General features: G+C 42.8%; 1 protein-coding gene across 2 annotated transcripts; it reads left to right on the top strand.

Annotated features, from left to right (window-relative positions):
- Window positions 1-765: 765 nt before the first annotated feature.
- On the top strand, window positions 766-15,752 carry Gde1 (glycerophosphodiester phosphodiesterase 1). Of its 2 annotated transcripts, none has more exons than XM_026402481.2 (6): window positions 766-1,181; window positions 7,255-7,430; window positions 9,866-9,971; window positions 12,598-12,690; window positions 13,351-13,562; window positions 15,388-15,752. In XM_026402481.2, exons 1-6 carry the CDS (start codon window positions 921-923, stop codon window positions 15,533-15,535), a joined length of 996 nt encoding a protein of 331 aa, XP_026258266.1. In that variant the 5' UTR covers window positions 766-920; the 3' UTR covers window positions 15,536-15,752. The 2 variants fall into 2 exon arrangements, with proteins under 2 accessions (XP_026258266.1, XP_026258267.1); XM_026402482.2 differs by having other exon boundaries at window positions 1,100-1,181; window positions 7,259-7,430.

Raw genomic sequence — 15,752 nt, 5'->3', positions numbered from 1 at the left:
ATAGGGGGAGAGGAATAAGATTAGGAGCAGGGGGAAGAGTGGAAAGGTCACCAGTCACTGGAAGACTTGATAACACCCCTGACCTGACCTGCCCATTAACCGCTAACTTCCCTTTACCTCTCCTCGGTGTCCTCAACCGTAAAACAATGAAATTATTGAAATACCTTCCAGGTATTGATCGGATGGTGCCTCCTTTGGCTCTTTTCATTCCTTACTACTCTGGAAGACCCTCCTGGAGGCGACCGACATGAGTCCACTGAGATAACAATACCTACTTACTGAGGGCGTGGCCAGAGCTTTGAGATATGCAGAGTTTGCTCCACGGTACCTGGAACGTGGTAAGTGTTCTGCAAATGTTGGCTGTACTTGGTGACACCTTTACCTCTCGCCACCCGCCCCCACCTCCACCCCGGCGGGTGCCCATCGGGTCAGAGCTCCCTGTCAGTCCAGTTCACAGCACGTGGACCGCTGTTTGACAGCTTTCGAATTCAAAATATGCTCAGCGTCCCGCCCCTTCGTGGTTCCCAGAACTTCACTTTCCTGGAGGGCAGACTCAGATCTTTGGCCTTCTTTCCCCCCCTCCCGCCCCTCCCCGCCAGAGGTGTCTGAGGGCGGGGGTGGGGGCCGAAGTCCCGACCCGGGAGAGCCCAAGGCGGCTTGGAACCCGAGCCTGGGGCCTGGGCCCGCCCCGTTGCCATGGCAGCGGCTCCGCCCCCTAGCGCTGGAGATCCCGGCCGCTGATTGGCTGGGCCGCGGGCTCCCTCCCTGGAGGTGTCTTCCGCCGCCATTGTGCGGCGCTGGTCCGGTCGGAGGGTGCTCGCTGCGGCCAGTGCCTTGGCCTCTCCGGGTCGCTTCTCGCCGTCGGGTTCCAGGAGCCCGGCGGGTCCGGGCTTCCCGTCCGTGCCGGTGCGGGCGCCGGCATGTGGCTGTGGGAGGACCAGGGGGGCCTCCTGGGCCCCTTCTCCTTCCTGCTGCTGCTGCTGCTGCTGGTGACGCGCAGCCCCTTTAATGCCTGCCTCCTCACCGGCAGCCTCTTCGTCCTGCTGCGCTTCTTCAGCTTTGAGCAGGTGCCGTCCGACAGGGCCCTGCAGGTGCTCAAGCCCCGGGACCGCATCTCCGCCATCGCCCACCGCGGCGGCAGCCACGACGCGCCCGAGAACACGCTGGCGGCCATTCGGCAGGTGAGCCCCCCACGCCTCGCGCCCCTCGGCCCTCCTGGAGCCCGGCCTGTCCACGTCCTTGAGAGCTCCCCGGGGTCCTCTCCCGGTCGCCCACCCCGGGTGCATTGCAGCGCCCCTGGACCACCCCCCACGCCGGGCAGCCTCGGGCCCCGGGTCTTCACAGAACCCAGCAGTTATTTACCTGGCCCCTGCGCGCCCTGCGGAAAGGGTCCCCGCTTTCCCTGGGCGTCTATCAGCTTGGGGGAAAAGACTCACACAGGAGATACTTTAAGAGAGTGAAAAATTGCAATTAAGTAGCAGTGTGATGAGATTAGAGAATGACTGGGAGGGAGTATTAATTAGAGAAATCCTCTCAAAAAGAAGTGAGAGTTGAACTGAATCCAGAACCAGGAGAAAGAGTCAGCCACGGGGCGTGGAAATAATGTGCTCCCAGAAAAGGAAATCGCAGTGTAAAGGTCCTGAGAGGAGAAGGACATTGGAATGTTAAAGTGACAGAGGAGGCGCCAGTATGTGGTCTGACTTAAAGGAAATCCGGTGCGTGAATTGAAGGAGGAAATGGACCAGGTTCTAATAGGATCTTGATCAGTAAATGAGGCTAATCTAAGTGGATCTCTCTTCTCAAGAGATGTCTTTGCTTGGCCTCTAAATTAACCTGGGTCGTTTTCCTTGTCACCTTTCTCTCCAGACACACATATTTACAGTGACACCAACTTGGCACCTGGACTCCTGGACTCCGGGTCAATTTTTGCTTCCCTTTTCCACAAGGCACTCCTGAGAATCATGATAGCTCCCAGATCTTGGCAATCTCCTAACTTCATAATAAGAGGGATTTTTCAGTGGATTAAGCACTTTTGCATCTGTGTAAATGCAGTCTGTACTCAAAAACAATGTTTTTTATTGCATCTGTAGTGAACATTAGATTATAACCATTTACATAGCTTTTAGGTTGCATCACGTATTATAAGCAATTTAGAGATGATTTAAAGTATTTGGGAGAACATCTGTAGGACATATGCAGATATATCTGTGGGCAGTCCTAGAATGAATTCCCCCATACCAAGGGACAAGTGTGTATCTGATCTTCTTGTTTCTTTGAGACATTATTTTAACACTAAAGAGGTGGGAAAACTGTCTCAAACACACAGCTCCTTCTAGAATTCAGCCTTCTGATTCCAAGTCCCAGTGTTCTCTGTCGTAGATTAGAATGTGCTCCAGGATGTAAAGCATGGACTTTCTGACAGGCCTTCTTCACCCAGCTAGAGACAGAAACTGTCAAGTAATGAGCAGGTTACTTATCGCCCATGGGTGGTGACTAGGGAGTAACAAGCAGGCACCCTGGGGCAGACCTCAGTTTCTCCATCTGTTAAATGGGAGTAATAATGGTGTCTACCAAGTAGGATCTGAGGATTCAGTGAGCTAATCCACATATGGTAAGGCCTAGTAAGACTTCCACTAATGTAAGGTATTGATCCAAGATGACTTGATTCTTTAAAACGGAGCAAAGGTTAAAAAATAATAATTCTGAAGAGGGGCAACGTCTACGCTAGTAGAGGGCATCTGAGTTTTTGTATAATCAAGTTAAACTTCTCTTATGTGTCTCTCCCCTGGCTTCTTTCTTTTTGATGGGAGACAGTGAGGGCAGCTTTTCCAGCCTCTTGTTTAAAAGTAAATGTAAAGATATTGATGAATGTACATAAACTCAAAAAGGTCAGGGAAGGAATATTGGAGGGGGTATATTGTTGTGAAAAGAAAAATTATAAATTACTACGGAAGAAAAAAACACATAATTTTCATTGGCTTCCATTTCACCTTAACTTTCCGTAAGTTGTATTAAAGGCTATCTCAGTTGTAACTGAGTACAGAGGCATTCGTAAGTGTTTACTGGTGGATGTGGTGGTGTGGTCAAGAATGTGTTTGCCTGTATGTCAGTCATATTAAATGAACAAGGAAGCGTGTTTGTGAAATGCACATACATCACAAGGTTCCATATCCTGTTGTGTTGCAAGAGAATCACAGCTGAATTCTATTCATGTCTTATATGTCTATGTTGAGCACATCTTTATGTAATATTATAATGACAATAAACATTTTGCCAAATTGACTGCTGGTCTTAAGAGGAAATGAGATGTGGTAATTCAGCTTGCTAGAGTATAAGGTCATTATCAAAGAACTTTTTAGTCGTAACAATATTTAACTGCCAAATGAAGACTATAAAAGATGAAACTGTCTCCTCCGTATTGACTTAAAAAGAAATATACAGCTTATGTCCCTTGAAGTTTGCTTTTTGTTCTTCTGTTCTTCATCTCTTTGTATATTTGCAGCTCATAATTTATATTCTGAAATATTTTACTATATGAAAAATCAGATATTCTGACAGTGCTAGAATTTAATAGGTCATAAACTAGATATAGAGAGGAAACTTTATAAATGTGAAATGAATATATTCCAAATAACAAATACACTATTTAAAATCAGTGGCAGAGGAGTGAGATTATACCCACAGTCCATTCTCCACATGGGGGCCAAAATGCAACTTTTAAAGTATAAATCAGATTATAACCTATCTTTATTAAAAATCATCCAGTGGTTTCCTCTTGCAATTAGATAAAGTCCTTTGTGTGTGTGTGTGTGTGAGTGATGGCTGGGGATAGAACCCAGGGCCTTATACGTAGAAGGCAAGTGTCCTAACACTGTGCTACACTCCTAACAGTAAGGGGACTTACTGTCTCATATAACAAGAGATGTGTGTGGAAGGGATGGCCTTCGGGGGGTTAATATAGCTAACACAGCTGTTCGATTTGTGATCATAGAACATCTGGTTCTGCAGCATATTGTCTAGCTCTCATTCTAGTTACCAGATGGCCAGTGAGGCCCAGGCATCATTCTTTCATACCAGCATCCGATCTTCATAGGGAGGCTGAGGCAGGAGGATCTCAAGTTCAAAGCCAGCCTTAGCAATGTAGCAAGGCCCTAAGCAACTCAGTGAGACCCTGTCTTTAAATAAAATATAAAAAAAGGGTTGGGGATGGGGCTCAGTGTTTAAGTGCCTGTAGGTTCAATCTTCAGTACCAAAAAAAAAAAAAAAAAAAAAAAAAAGCCTACATATTATAGAATTCAATTAAATAAAGTGTCCCTGATGTCACATCTATGGAGACAGGGGGCAATCAGTTGCTCAGTGGTGGATGATAGGAGACATTCAGACTAACTGCTCATGGGTTTGGAGTTTCTTTTTGAAAGCAATGAAAATGTTTAAAAATTATCATGGTAAATAATGGTTGTACAACTCTGCAAATACACTAAAAAAATTGAATTGTGCACTTTAAATGGGTGAATTATAAGGTATGTAGAAAAATTTTCAAAGTTAAGAAATAAAGGCTAGCAACTCTGAACTTGATCAGGTTGAGAAATCTTTGTGGGAAAAAAAAAACTGTTCCACTTTTTATTTCTGGTAGTAGAATCCAGGATTTCCTCCACTGTCAAAAGCACTGAGTAAATTATTTCTGTGTATTAAGTTAGAGGGATGAATATTTAAAAGGTACTTTGTAATGAAACAGTGAAAATTTTAATAGCCATTTGAATGTAATGAACATGCTTTTCAATCAGCTTTATTGAAGTGTAATTTATATACAATAAAAGTATACCACTTGGTAGATTTTGATAAGTATCTACACCCTAGTGATCAATCATCCCTTTAATCCATTTTCCAAAATACTCCTTTGTGCCCCCCTGCGAAGTCAATGCCCTCCCCTGCCTCTGCCTCAAAGCAGCCACTATTATTAGTGTATTATAATTAAACTATACAGTGTAAAACTAGTTTATGTGAAATTTGTATGGCTAAAAGAAAAAATAATGATAATGTAAATTTCTATATATAAATAAAAAGATGAGAATGAAGTATTATTAATATGTGACTTAGAGCCAAGTGTTCATCATTTTATCTGTTTAACTGGAATAACAAAAGTATTGGTTAAAAAAAAAAAAAGTTAAATGTAGTCACTAGAAAGTTCTGGTCTCAGAAACTCTAATGTGATATTTCTTTTATTGAGCTTTTGTTTTGGTTTTTAATAAACTCAGAAAAGACATGTATGTGAAAATCTAATTTTGAAGTTTAGAAGAATCTATAACGTGGGGATAGAAAAAAATTTAAATAAGGTAGAAAAATCTGTAAAGAACATGTTTGATAAATTTGTCCAAATTTCTTTTAAAACCTTGTTTAAGAGGTCACAGTAAATAGCAGTAGCTACTCATGGAAGGTTTACTGTGTATTGGCTCAGTGCTGCCTGGTATTTATGGGCTCTTAAGTATCTAGTAAATACACAAAGATACTTTGTATAAAATATACAAAGGGAGTGATTAAGAATGATACATACCAACTTAAGATAATTGTTACTACTGGAAAGGAAGGGAGGAGAGTGGAGAGGAGAAATTTAGCTCTTATCTGTGATATTGGTGGAAAGGCCTACTGGGCCAGAGTGTGTCCTCAGCCACATTCCAGCTGGTTACCTGTGCAGATTTCTGAATCTTTCTTTGTCTCAGTTTCCTCATCTGTGAAATGCTGGGTTTTGAGGATCAAATGAGCTAATACATTTAAAGCACTTAGAATAGTACCTGGCTCAATAAAGGCTGGAGATGTGGCTCAGGGGTAGAACACTGGCCCAGCACATGTGAGGCCCTGGGTTTGATCCCCAGTATCACAAAGGGGGGGATGGGCCTAATAAATCTTATCTATCATTTTTTTATTTTTCCTTTAACAATTGTACATAAACTATGTATGTGTACAGTAAACTCTGACTTAAATCTCACCACCGACGGCGCTGACCAGATGAGCTAGGTTCAAAAGAGCTGGCTGCAACATTAAGCTAAGAAAAGGTGAGAAGCACAGGACACTGACGTAATTTTCCCATGGAGGGCAGGACTGCTCTGCGACCTCAAGGGTCCTCTTGCACCCTGGAAGGCAAGAGAGCAAGTGTACCCAGAATTGCTTTATTTATAGGGAAAAGACAACAAAGGATTTTCGATAGAATATTCTACACCAAATAAGGCAGGGGATAAGGTTGCTCAAGGGGGGTTGCTCAATCCCATTGGGTAAGGCTCAAGTCCAGAGCTGAAGCAGACTTCTCTGTGCAGTGAAGGTGAAGGCCACTTGCTTCGCACAGCGATGTCAGAACAACACCCCCTTTACTCAAGGCTCAGAGGGGATGCCTAGCTCACAGGCAGCGCAGCCCCCCACACTTAACTACTTTTTTTTAATGAAAAAAAATCTTGATTTGTAAAACTTATTTATTTTTAAAATCTTGATTTTTTTTTTTTTAATGAAAACATTTCACATTTTCATTATGAGGAAGCCAGGGAAGCAAACACTAGATAATGTATCTCAAATTTAATGTTCAAATTCTTTTTATGTGTTTAAACTTATTTATTTTTGTGGTGCCAAGGATTGAACCCAGGGCCTTGTGCATGTTAGGCAGATGCTCTACCACTGAGCTGCAGTTCTGGCCCTAAATTCTCTCTTTGGATAAATGCTGATATACTTTATCAGACTTACCAAAAGCCAGTGCTGCAGACATAAGTTAAGATGTAGTTTCCTCCAGATGAAGGCTTGGTGTTCCTCTTATCAAGGATGGAGTTAAGCTCCCAAAAACCTGACTCATCTTGTTGAGGCCACAGTAGTGAGATATCTGACTAATAACAAGCACAGGGGAGTGCTCAGTACTGTACCAGCAGAGTGTGTAGGTAAACAGTGGAATTTGTTTAAATATTTTAAGCCATTGATGACCCAGTAGTTAAAAGCATCCAAGGAAAACTTGTCCCAAGTCTCCTCATCTGTCATGTGACAGTAGGAAGAGTGGGGAAAGTGAGATTTTTTTTTTTTTTCAGGAACCCCTTAGTGTAAGAGTTGAGGTGAGGTTAGCATCCCAGAAAACAGAAATGTGCCCGGGCTGCCCTTTGGAAGGGGAAGGGACAGGAGTAAGCAAGGACAACCATCCATTTAGCCAGCCCTGATGGTCTTGTGAGTTGTGCAAAGTGATGTCCGCAAGCACTGGACGTTGACATTGTTGATGTTTTCGTTAAGGCAGCTAAGAATGGAGCGACAGGTGTGGAGCTGGACATTGAGTTCACCTCCGACGGGATTCCTGTCCTGATGCACGACAACACTGTGGATCGGACGACAGATGGAACTGGCCGATTGTGTGATTTGACGTTTGAACAAATTAGGAAACTTAACCCTGCAGCCAACCATAGACTTAGGTAAGTAATTTATTGTCACTTACTCTTCTGTCCTTTGTTGGAGAGCACAGCTAGACACTGGCACTTTCTAATTGCATCTTCTATTCAGGAGAATTGTTTTGTTTTGAACTGCATTCAGGTTTCCCAAGCAATAAGCAGGCACCAGGAACAACAGAAATATGTCATGTATATTTTTAATCTTTCCCACTGAGGCCAAATTTGACCTTGGAATTACTCTCAAGATAATACTCAGTTTAGTCACTAACAACAGTTTGTACTGTGACTTTAATCACAGAATCATGAGGCTGAAAGAGGTTGCTTGTCAGTCTCCTTGTCTCCAAGTGTACCAGGGAACAAATCATGTGCTCTCCGACTTTCAAATGACATCCCTATTTGACCTAGCCCTTTAAACTCTTCAGATCCTTATAAGCAACCCCTGAGGAATCATAAAATTTAAGGTATAAAACGTATCCTAGAAATCATTCAAAATAGGGCTGTTTAGAACTTTCTGCAAACAATGAAAGTATTCTCTATTGACTTTGTCCAGTATAGTAGCCCACATGTGGCTAATACAGCTGAGAAATGAATTTTTCAATTAAATTTAAACTTAAAAGAGTCAGAGGTCTAGATTAATCCTGCTCTTAGAGATAATCCCAGAAAAGTTAAATGACTTACTCAAGGGCAAATAACTAATTCATAAAGAAGCCAAGACTAGAGTCTGCCTATCTCAATTTCCAGTCCAAGAAGAATCTGCCATACTGTGTCATTTCTGGTTGCCCCCCCAGTTTCTCAGCCCCATAAGGCTGAAAGTACTTTCAGATGTTTAATTTGATCCCCTCCTGTTACATTTAAGCTCATAGCTTCCAAAAGCACATATATCAGATCTAGTCCTGTAAGTTTCTACAAGTAAATAGCTCTGTGATCAAATAAACTACTATATTTGGAATATTCCTTGGGGGAGATGAACATCCATATCCTTCAATTATTAACTTCAATGAAGCACTTCTTAAGTCACACAAGCCTGTAACCTTCCCTCTATTAACAGTTTCAGGGGCTGGGGATGTGGCTCAAGCAGTAGCGTGCTCGCCTGGCATGCGTGCGGCCAGGGTTCGATCCTCAGCACCACATACAAACAAAGATGTTGTGTCTGCCAAAAACTAAAAAATAAATATTAAAATTCTCTCTCTCTCTCTCTCTCTCTCTCCCTCTCTCACACCTCTCTCAAAAAAAAAAAAAAACAAAAAAACAGAATATTAACAGTTTCACCTATCCTTAGAGTCGTAATACTGGGTAATTTACTTTAGAATGTGGTTATTTAAATTCCTCCTCTTGTCTTCTTTGTAATAATGAAAAATGTATGCTTGCTGATTTGCATATAATACCAATTCTTGAAGGATGATCAATACTCCTTGAATATTGAGTATTTGATCTATCAACTGAGGAATTTATAGTCCTCCATAAAAGGTGATTCTGACCTTATTTTTCTAGGACCAGAAAGAAGCTAAAGGCAACTAAAGAAAATCATAATGTAAGCTGGAAAGAATATTGATCACATCTGAACATGCAGAATCCAGGCCACTAGAATTGCTCTTTACTGTCACCCAATATTTTATTGCTCTGCCATGTATAAGGGGAAGGGTGTTTTTAATAGTTCAACAACACTGAAGCTAATCAGATGTCAGTTTCAAAGCAAAAAATAGCTTAGGGTCAGCATCACCTTTAAAAGTCATTTAAGAAGGTATCACATCAAAGTCAATATACCATCTTGTTCTCTTCAACACAACCAATCTTGGATCCACAACTAGAGCAGGTTGCGTTTTCTTTGACTCCAGATGAAATCATTAGCTTGTGGACCTCCAGGAAACACAGGTTTCTTCTCTAGAATCAAACTCAGTGTGGATGTCCTGAGAGGTGGGCGTGGAAACCAAGACCGGCCTAAGAAACAACAAATTCAAATCTATCTTTCTGAACTAGAGAGAGTTAAATTATGTAGAGTGAAATGAGAGGAAGAGCCAATTTCTTATATGTCGGGCTCTTAATCTTAATTTTCTGTATCAGAAAATCATGTATTACAAAATTATTTTTAAACAGTTTCAGTTGACTAAATGTAAGTAGTATAGTTAATAGATTTATGTATTTTCAGGAATTTCTTCTGCATAAGGTTCTGTTAGGGAGATTTACTTAAAATTAAATCCCTGAGCTCTCCTTTGACAAGTAGAGTTACAGTAGAAATTTAGTGTTTCCTAAATATTAAATAATTTTTGTTGCTGTTATTTGATCAAGAATATCTGAAACTTGGTTCAGGTACCTGCAGTGAACCCCCTTGGCTCTGGGGTTGTCGGCAAGGGGAAGCTGGGGAGGGGGGCGCTCTTTCCTTTTGTTTGAGAGACACTTGCAAAATGGCTGTTCCTCTCCTTCTCTTCCTGCAATGCTCGATCCTCTTCCCTCTCTCTCAGGAATGATTTCCCTAATGAAAAGATCCCTACCTTGAGGGAAGCCGTGGCCGAGTGCCTGCACTACAACCTCACAATCTTCTTTGATGTCAAAGGCCATGCAAGTATGGTATGTTTATTCACGGACTTTTCCTTGTTAAAAACACAGTTAAGGGGCTGGGATTGTGGCTCAGCGGTAGAGCGCTCGCCTAGCATGCGCGGGGCCCTGGGTTCGATCCTCAGCACCACATAAAAATAAATGAATAGAATAAAGGTATTGTGTCCAACTACAACTAAAAAAAATAAATATTAAAAAAAAAACAGTTAATTGCTAGGCATTTCCAAAATTAGCTATTTATTTTGTTATTCTTTTTTCTCATTTTTTACAAATTATATTTGTTTAATGGAAATAAACTCCTGAGTTTAAAGCTTATGGTAGCTAACAGAATACATTCCTTTTACATAGATGTGTCCCTCCATCATTTCTGTTGTGTACAGTTTTGACAAAACTGTAATGTTTTGTCAAAACTGAAATGATACAGAGGGACACATCTATGTAAAAGGAACGTATTCTGTTAGCTACCATAAGCTTTTTTTAGTTGTAGTTGGACACAATATTTTTATTCTGAATCTTTCAGAAAATTACCACATTTTCTTCAAATGTGTATGACATTCCTAAATAAAATTTTTTTATAATTAGAAAATATATGCTTCTACTCATAAAAAATATATTGCAATAGAAATCGATGAAAATATGATTCTAATTACATTTGTTCTCAACCAACTTTTCAAATATATATACTTTTTCCCCATTCAGCAACTTGAGTATTTTTCCCTTAGCAATATTTATAATCAGTAATGGTCATCAATTGATGTAGAGTTCTGATTATGCAAAAAAAATTTTTTTTCTAGTCTCAGGAAATAAACTAGGTATTAAAGCCTGAAATATGAGCAAAGGTGTAGATTACAGTAAACTCCTATTTTTGAAGAAAAAGGAAAGTGTTATAACTAATTTACTATTCTGATAAACTTATACTTGTGTACGTCCAAGTTTCCGAGTTGATCTGTGTCAGGATCAGCTCGAATACCTATTGAAAAATAGACTGGGCCACCCAGTCTACAGAAGGGATTCTGAAAGTGTCTTGTGTGGAATTGGGAAAGTCTTTTTTTGGCGCTGGGGGTTGAATGCCGGGCCTCCCACATGCTAAGCATGCTCGCCCTCAACCTCAAGGAACATGTGTCTTTAATGAGCACATCAGGCTTTATTTATGGTGTTGTCCACTTTTGGCAATCTAGTAGGTCCCACATTTTAGCCAGAGTGAACTTATCACCATGCTTATTCTCCGACAATAATAAAAAATAAATAATTGAAAATTAAGAAGAAAATTTTAGAAAAACATCCACCTACTTGAGTTTTCTGGAAGGCTGCTCACAGGTGTTCACCAGGACTGGTTAGAACACAGTGATCTCGATCACCAAATTGGTAGGAAGTTGCTACTGGTGAAACCTAGTAGCCTAGATCATGATTTTGGGGTCCTGTAGCAAGCTGTGTACTTGCTACAAGGTAACTTCAACCTTGACAGCTTCAGTTTCCTCATGAACAAATGGGAATAATAAAAGAAATTACGTATAGGGTTGGAGAGAGCAGTCAATGAGTAGAGTAGGCAAAGAGCGTGTGTTAGTTCAGAGCAGGAGACCAACTCTGGTCCTGCAGCTCGCGCTTGGGTTCGCTAGTGAGGGAGAGGCATGATGTGAAAGAGCATACTTTTTTTCTTCATTTTGAGGGGAAGACATTTGTTGCTTATAGTCCCTGTGGCTGTGTGCCACATTCCAGAAATCAGCAGGATGTAGCATTGTGATGCAGCAGCCGTTCCCGTGAGCCTGGTGGACCCTGGTCATGTCAGCTGCCCTTGTAACCCTAGGGGCTTCGTGATGACAGTATCCAAATTCTATCCTTTCTTTCCCATTTAATAGCTAGATTATCACAAAAAGAAGTTTATTTTTTTTTTAAACCTCTGCTGTTTAGGGGGGTTGGAATACCTCCATGTGTTCCCAGTCCCCCCTCATCCCTCCATAGTGGTGATGGGTGACAGGTCCTCTCAGCCCCCTGACTGAGCAGATCTACTCTCTGTAGTTCCCAGCCTGTTGGCTCAGACTTCATCTAGAAGAGACAGAGGGCGCTAAATTGTGGGCATAAAAGGGCTGTTCCTAGCTGGGCGCACTAGCACACACCTGTAATCCCAGCGACTCTGGAGGCTGAGACAGGAGGGTCGCGAGTTCAAAGCCAGCCTCAGCAAAGGCAAGGCACTCAGCAACTCAGTGAGACCCTGTCTCTAAATAAAATCCAAAATAGGGATGGGGGTGTGGCTTAGTGGAGTGCCCCGAGTTCAATCCCTGGTACCCATCCCCCTCTCCCCCCAAAAAGGGACTGTTTCTAGTACTGAAAACAGGGTACAAGGAAAGAATTTTAAAAATTTGATTCCACCCTCTAGCCTCCAACCTGCCACCTTCCAAAACATGACACAGAGGTGAGCCTCCCACCCAGAGGGAGAGCAGCCGCCCTGGCTGCTTCCTGGTCTGACTGGTGTGCGTTTGTTTGCATGGGGAGCAGAAGCAACCAGCACTTTGAGCATCTCCATTTGATATTGGCAGACTCCTCGTTTATGCAGCAGGGCTGTGCTTTACACGTCGATGGTGATTGACTGGGCTGTCACATTTGAATAGATTTTAAATATATGAATCTCTCTATTTTACAGGCCACTGATGCTCTAAAGAAAATATATATGGAATATCCACAACTGTATAATAATAGTATGGTCTCCTCATTCTTGCCAGAAGTTATCTATAAGGTAAAATTCCGAGTTGTTCTTGTTCGTAGCGTGCGTTAGTGCATTATCCAGCAATCAGAGAAGAGCCTGGGCTGGTGCAAGCCATCATCAGCATGCCCAGGGCTTCCAGCTGTTGGGAACACTGTTCCCAAACTTCCTTGGTCACAGAGGCCTTTAAACTGTCTGAGGCATTCTGCAGAGGAGCCGGAGAGCACAGGGGAAGGCCTCCACCCACTGTCCTTCCCGCTTCTCTCCCCCATTCACTCCTCACAACCCCTTTCTCCTCACACCTTCTCACCTCCCCACAGCTCTTCTCAGGAGAAAGGATCAGAGCTAATGGACCATGGGTCCATCCTAATTGAGTTCTGATTATCTCTGGCCAGAAATGAGAATCAGGAATCCATTAAAAGCTTATTTTTGTGACCTTCTGAATATTTATCCTGCCATTATGATTTTTCATGGTAAAGGTAGGATTACGGTTCTTTGTGAAAGGGCTCTTGTGTATTCCACACATCCAGTGCGTACATTTACGTGCATTTCCTCAAAGGGTTTATGACAGAGAACTTAGAAAGTGGACAGGCTACCTTGGCCACCTCATCAGAATGAGAACTTTGGCTAAATTTAAACTGAGAAGTTTTAGACTTAAGACATAATTATTTTATTTTACGAAATTCATTTCAGATGAGACAAACGGATCAGAATGTAATAACAGCTTTAACTCACAGACCTTGGAGCCTGAGCCACACAGAGGATGGGAAACCACGCTACAGTGGTGTCTTTAAGCAGTTCCTGTTTGTAGTAATGGACATTTTGCTCGATTGGAGCATGCATAACATCCTGTGGTACCTGTGTGGGATTTCCGCTTTCCTCATGCAGAAGGATTTTGTATCTCCGTAAGTTGGGAAGCTTTTTATCTTCTCCTGACACATTTCCTGAATGCTGTTTCTGGGATGGAAGGATTAAGGAAGTGGACATCCTGGATTGGTTGGGACCCACCAGGCCACTGTATCTGTGAAACTGGGAGGCCACCAGCTCCACGGGAGGGAAAAGTTCAGGTATATCTCACTCATCCAAAACGGGTCGAGCTGGACATGGTAGCGCAGGCCTGTAACCCCAGCAATTCAGGAGGCTGAGGCAGGAGGATCACAAGTTCAAAGCCAACCTCAGCAACTTAGTAAGGCCCTAGGCAACTTAGCAAAACCTTTTCTCAAAATTATAAATAGGAAGTTCTGGATGTAGCTCAGTGGTAAAGTGTCTCTGAGTTCAATCTCTGCTATGCCGCCCCCCCCCCCAAAAAAAAGGTTGACCAGATATTCATGGCTTTTTAGCGCATCTCAAAGAAAAAAGTGAAAACTGTGGTAAAAGAGGGATTGTGTGTTTTCTGAATTAGCTCCCTGTTAAAATGAATCCAGGATCCAGGGCAGAGCCATAGCAAAGACATCCTGTGAGTCCCAGCCCTATTCCTCCTTTCAGGTTCTTTCAGGCTCCCTCAAACCCTATAGGCTCCACCCCATCTCTGCCAAGAGACCTTACCTAAACAGCCAGCAGTCTCAGAATCTTTCTTTTGGCAGTTTTCAAGCTGTGGCTTTCCTAATTAGAGTTGTGTCATGTGGTTTGAAGCATGCAGTGTTCAGTCAATATGTGGTTATTGCCTGGAGTATTACAAGGAGCTCTGTTAAGAAGCTGAAGACACAGTGAAGAAACAAAGCCCTGGTCTCTTATTAACAACAAGCTGGGGCTGGGGCTCAGCGGTAGCGCACTCGCCTGGCATGCACAAGGCGCTGGGTTCGATGATCCTCAACACCACATAAATGTAAAATAAAGATATTGTGTCCACCTAAAACTAAAACAAAACCCCAACAAGCTGACATGCTGGAGGGTGGATGGTCACACCTGTGTCCACCTCCCATGGAGCCTCTGAGGGATTTACACAGGGTCTTTGCGGGGTTGTTATCTTGGTCTCGGGCAGGTGGGTGCCGGGGGAAACTTGCTATTTGAAGGTCTGCTGCCTGGTTTTCATCAAAGCCAGTCTCTGCTTTATCTCTTTCTTTTTTTGGTAGGGAGTGGCTCCAGGGATTGAACTCAGGGGCGCTTAATCATTGAGCCATGTCCCTGGCCCTATTTTGTATTTTATTTAGAGACAGGGTCTCACTGAGTTGCTTAGCGCCTTGCTGTTGCTGGGTCTGGCTTTGAACTCGCGATCCTCTTGCCTCAGCCTCCCAAGCCAGCTTTATCTTTTTTTGACCGTTACCTTTTTCACTGTGACCTTTCCACAGAGAAAAGTCCATGCATTTTAAATAATTCTATAGTTAGTCAAATGTTTAAAAATATTTAAAAGAGAGTGGGGTGGAAACAAAGTTATGTTCACAAAACGAAAAGAAGAAAGGAAGGAGGGAAAGCTTCTATCTCAGGGTGCAGCCTGGCTAAGCTAAATGCTGCTGGGTGAGAGGGGACTGGGCAGGAGAAGCACGGTCTTTCCAGGAACTGAGAGGGAAGCAATATTTTGCAATACAGAAAAGACAGGCAGGGTGGCATGAGGTGAGGCAGGGACCACGCCCCATCTGGCCTGCGGTGGCTGTGTCGAGAGCATTTGTTGGGAAGGGGGAGTCATCAGTGGGCCCCTGTAGCGGTGGAAGTGCAGAGCCAGCCGGCAGTTCTTTCTGGGCACTGTTTGCACTCAATGAATGGCTAACAGGATTGGTTTTTCTTGTTCTTCAGGGACTATTTGAGGAAGTGGTCAGCTAAAGGAATCCAGGTCGTTGGTTGGACTGTCAATACCTTTGATGAAAAAAATTACTACGAATCCCACCTTGGTTCCAGCTACATCACCGACAGCATGTTGGAAGACTGTCCCCCGCAGGTCTAGACTTTTATCCTGGGGAAACACAGGTTCAGAAAACTGCCTGTCGGCCTCATGCAGGGAGATCCAAATACCCTTTGTGCTAGCCCAAGCCCTGGGGGATCAGGTGGCCAAGCAACAGGGCAAGCAATAGTGGGTGATTACATATTTACCTGAACAAATTAAACCCTGGTGTTGCCATGCTCCATGGAATGCCCAAGTTCAACACTGTCGCTCTTGAAAA

Source organism: Urocitellus parryii, chromosome 9 (assembly GCF_045843805.1).
Source record: "Urocitellus parryii isolate mUroPar1 chromosome 9, mUroPar1.hap1, whole genome shotgun sequence".
NCBI lineage: Eukaryota > Metazoa > Chordata > Mammalia > Rodentia > Sciuridae > Urocitellus > Urocitellus parryii.
The sequence above is the reverse complement of the archived record's forward strand: the minus strand, read 5'-3'. Positions and strand labels throughout refer to the sequence as shown.

Bases quoted from the DNA above. Each gene is read 5' to 3' on its own strand.
- Gde1 (XM_026402481.2), top strand. From the start codon at position 921: ATGTGGCTGTGGGAGGACCAGGGGGGCCTCCTGGGCCCCTTCTCCTTC. The intron at 9,972-12,597 runs GTATGTTTATTC...TCTATTTTACAG, and splicing joins TCAAAGGCCATGCAAGTATG to GCCACTGATGCTCTAAAGAA. The intron at 12,691-13,350 runs GTAAAATTCCGA...AATTCATTTCAG, and splicing joins TGCCAGAAGTTATCTATAAG to ATGAGACAAACGGATCAGAA.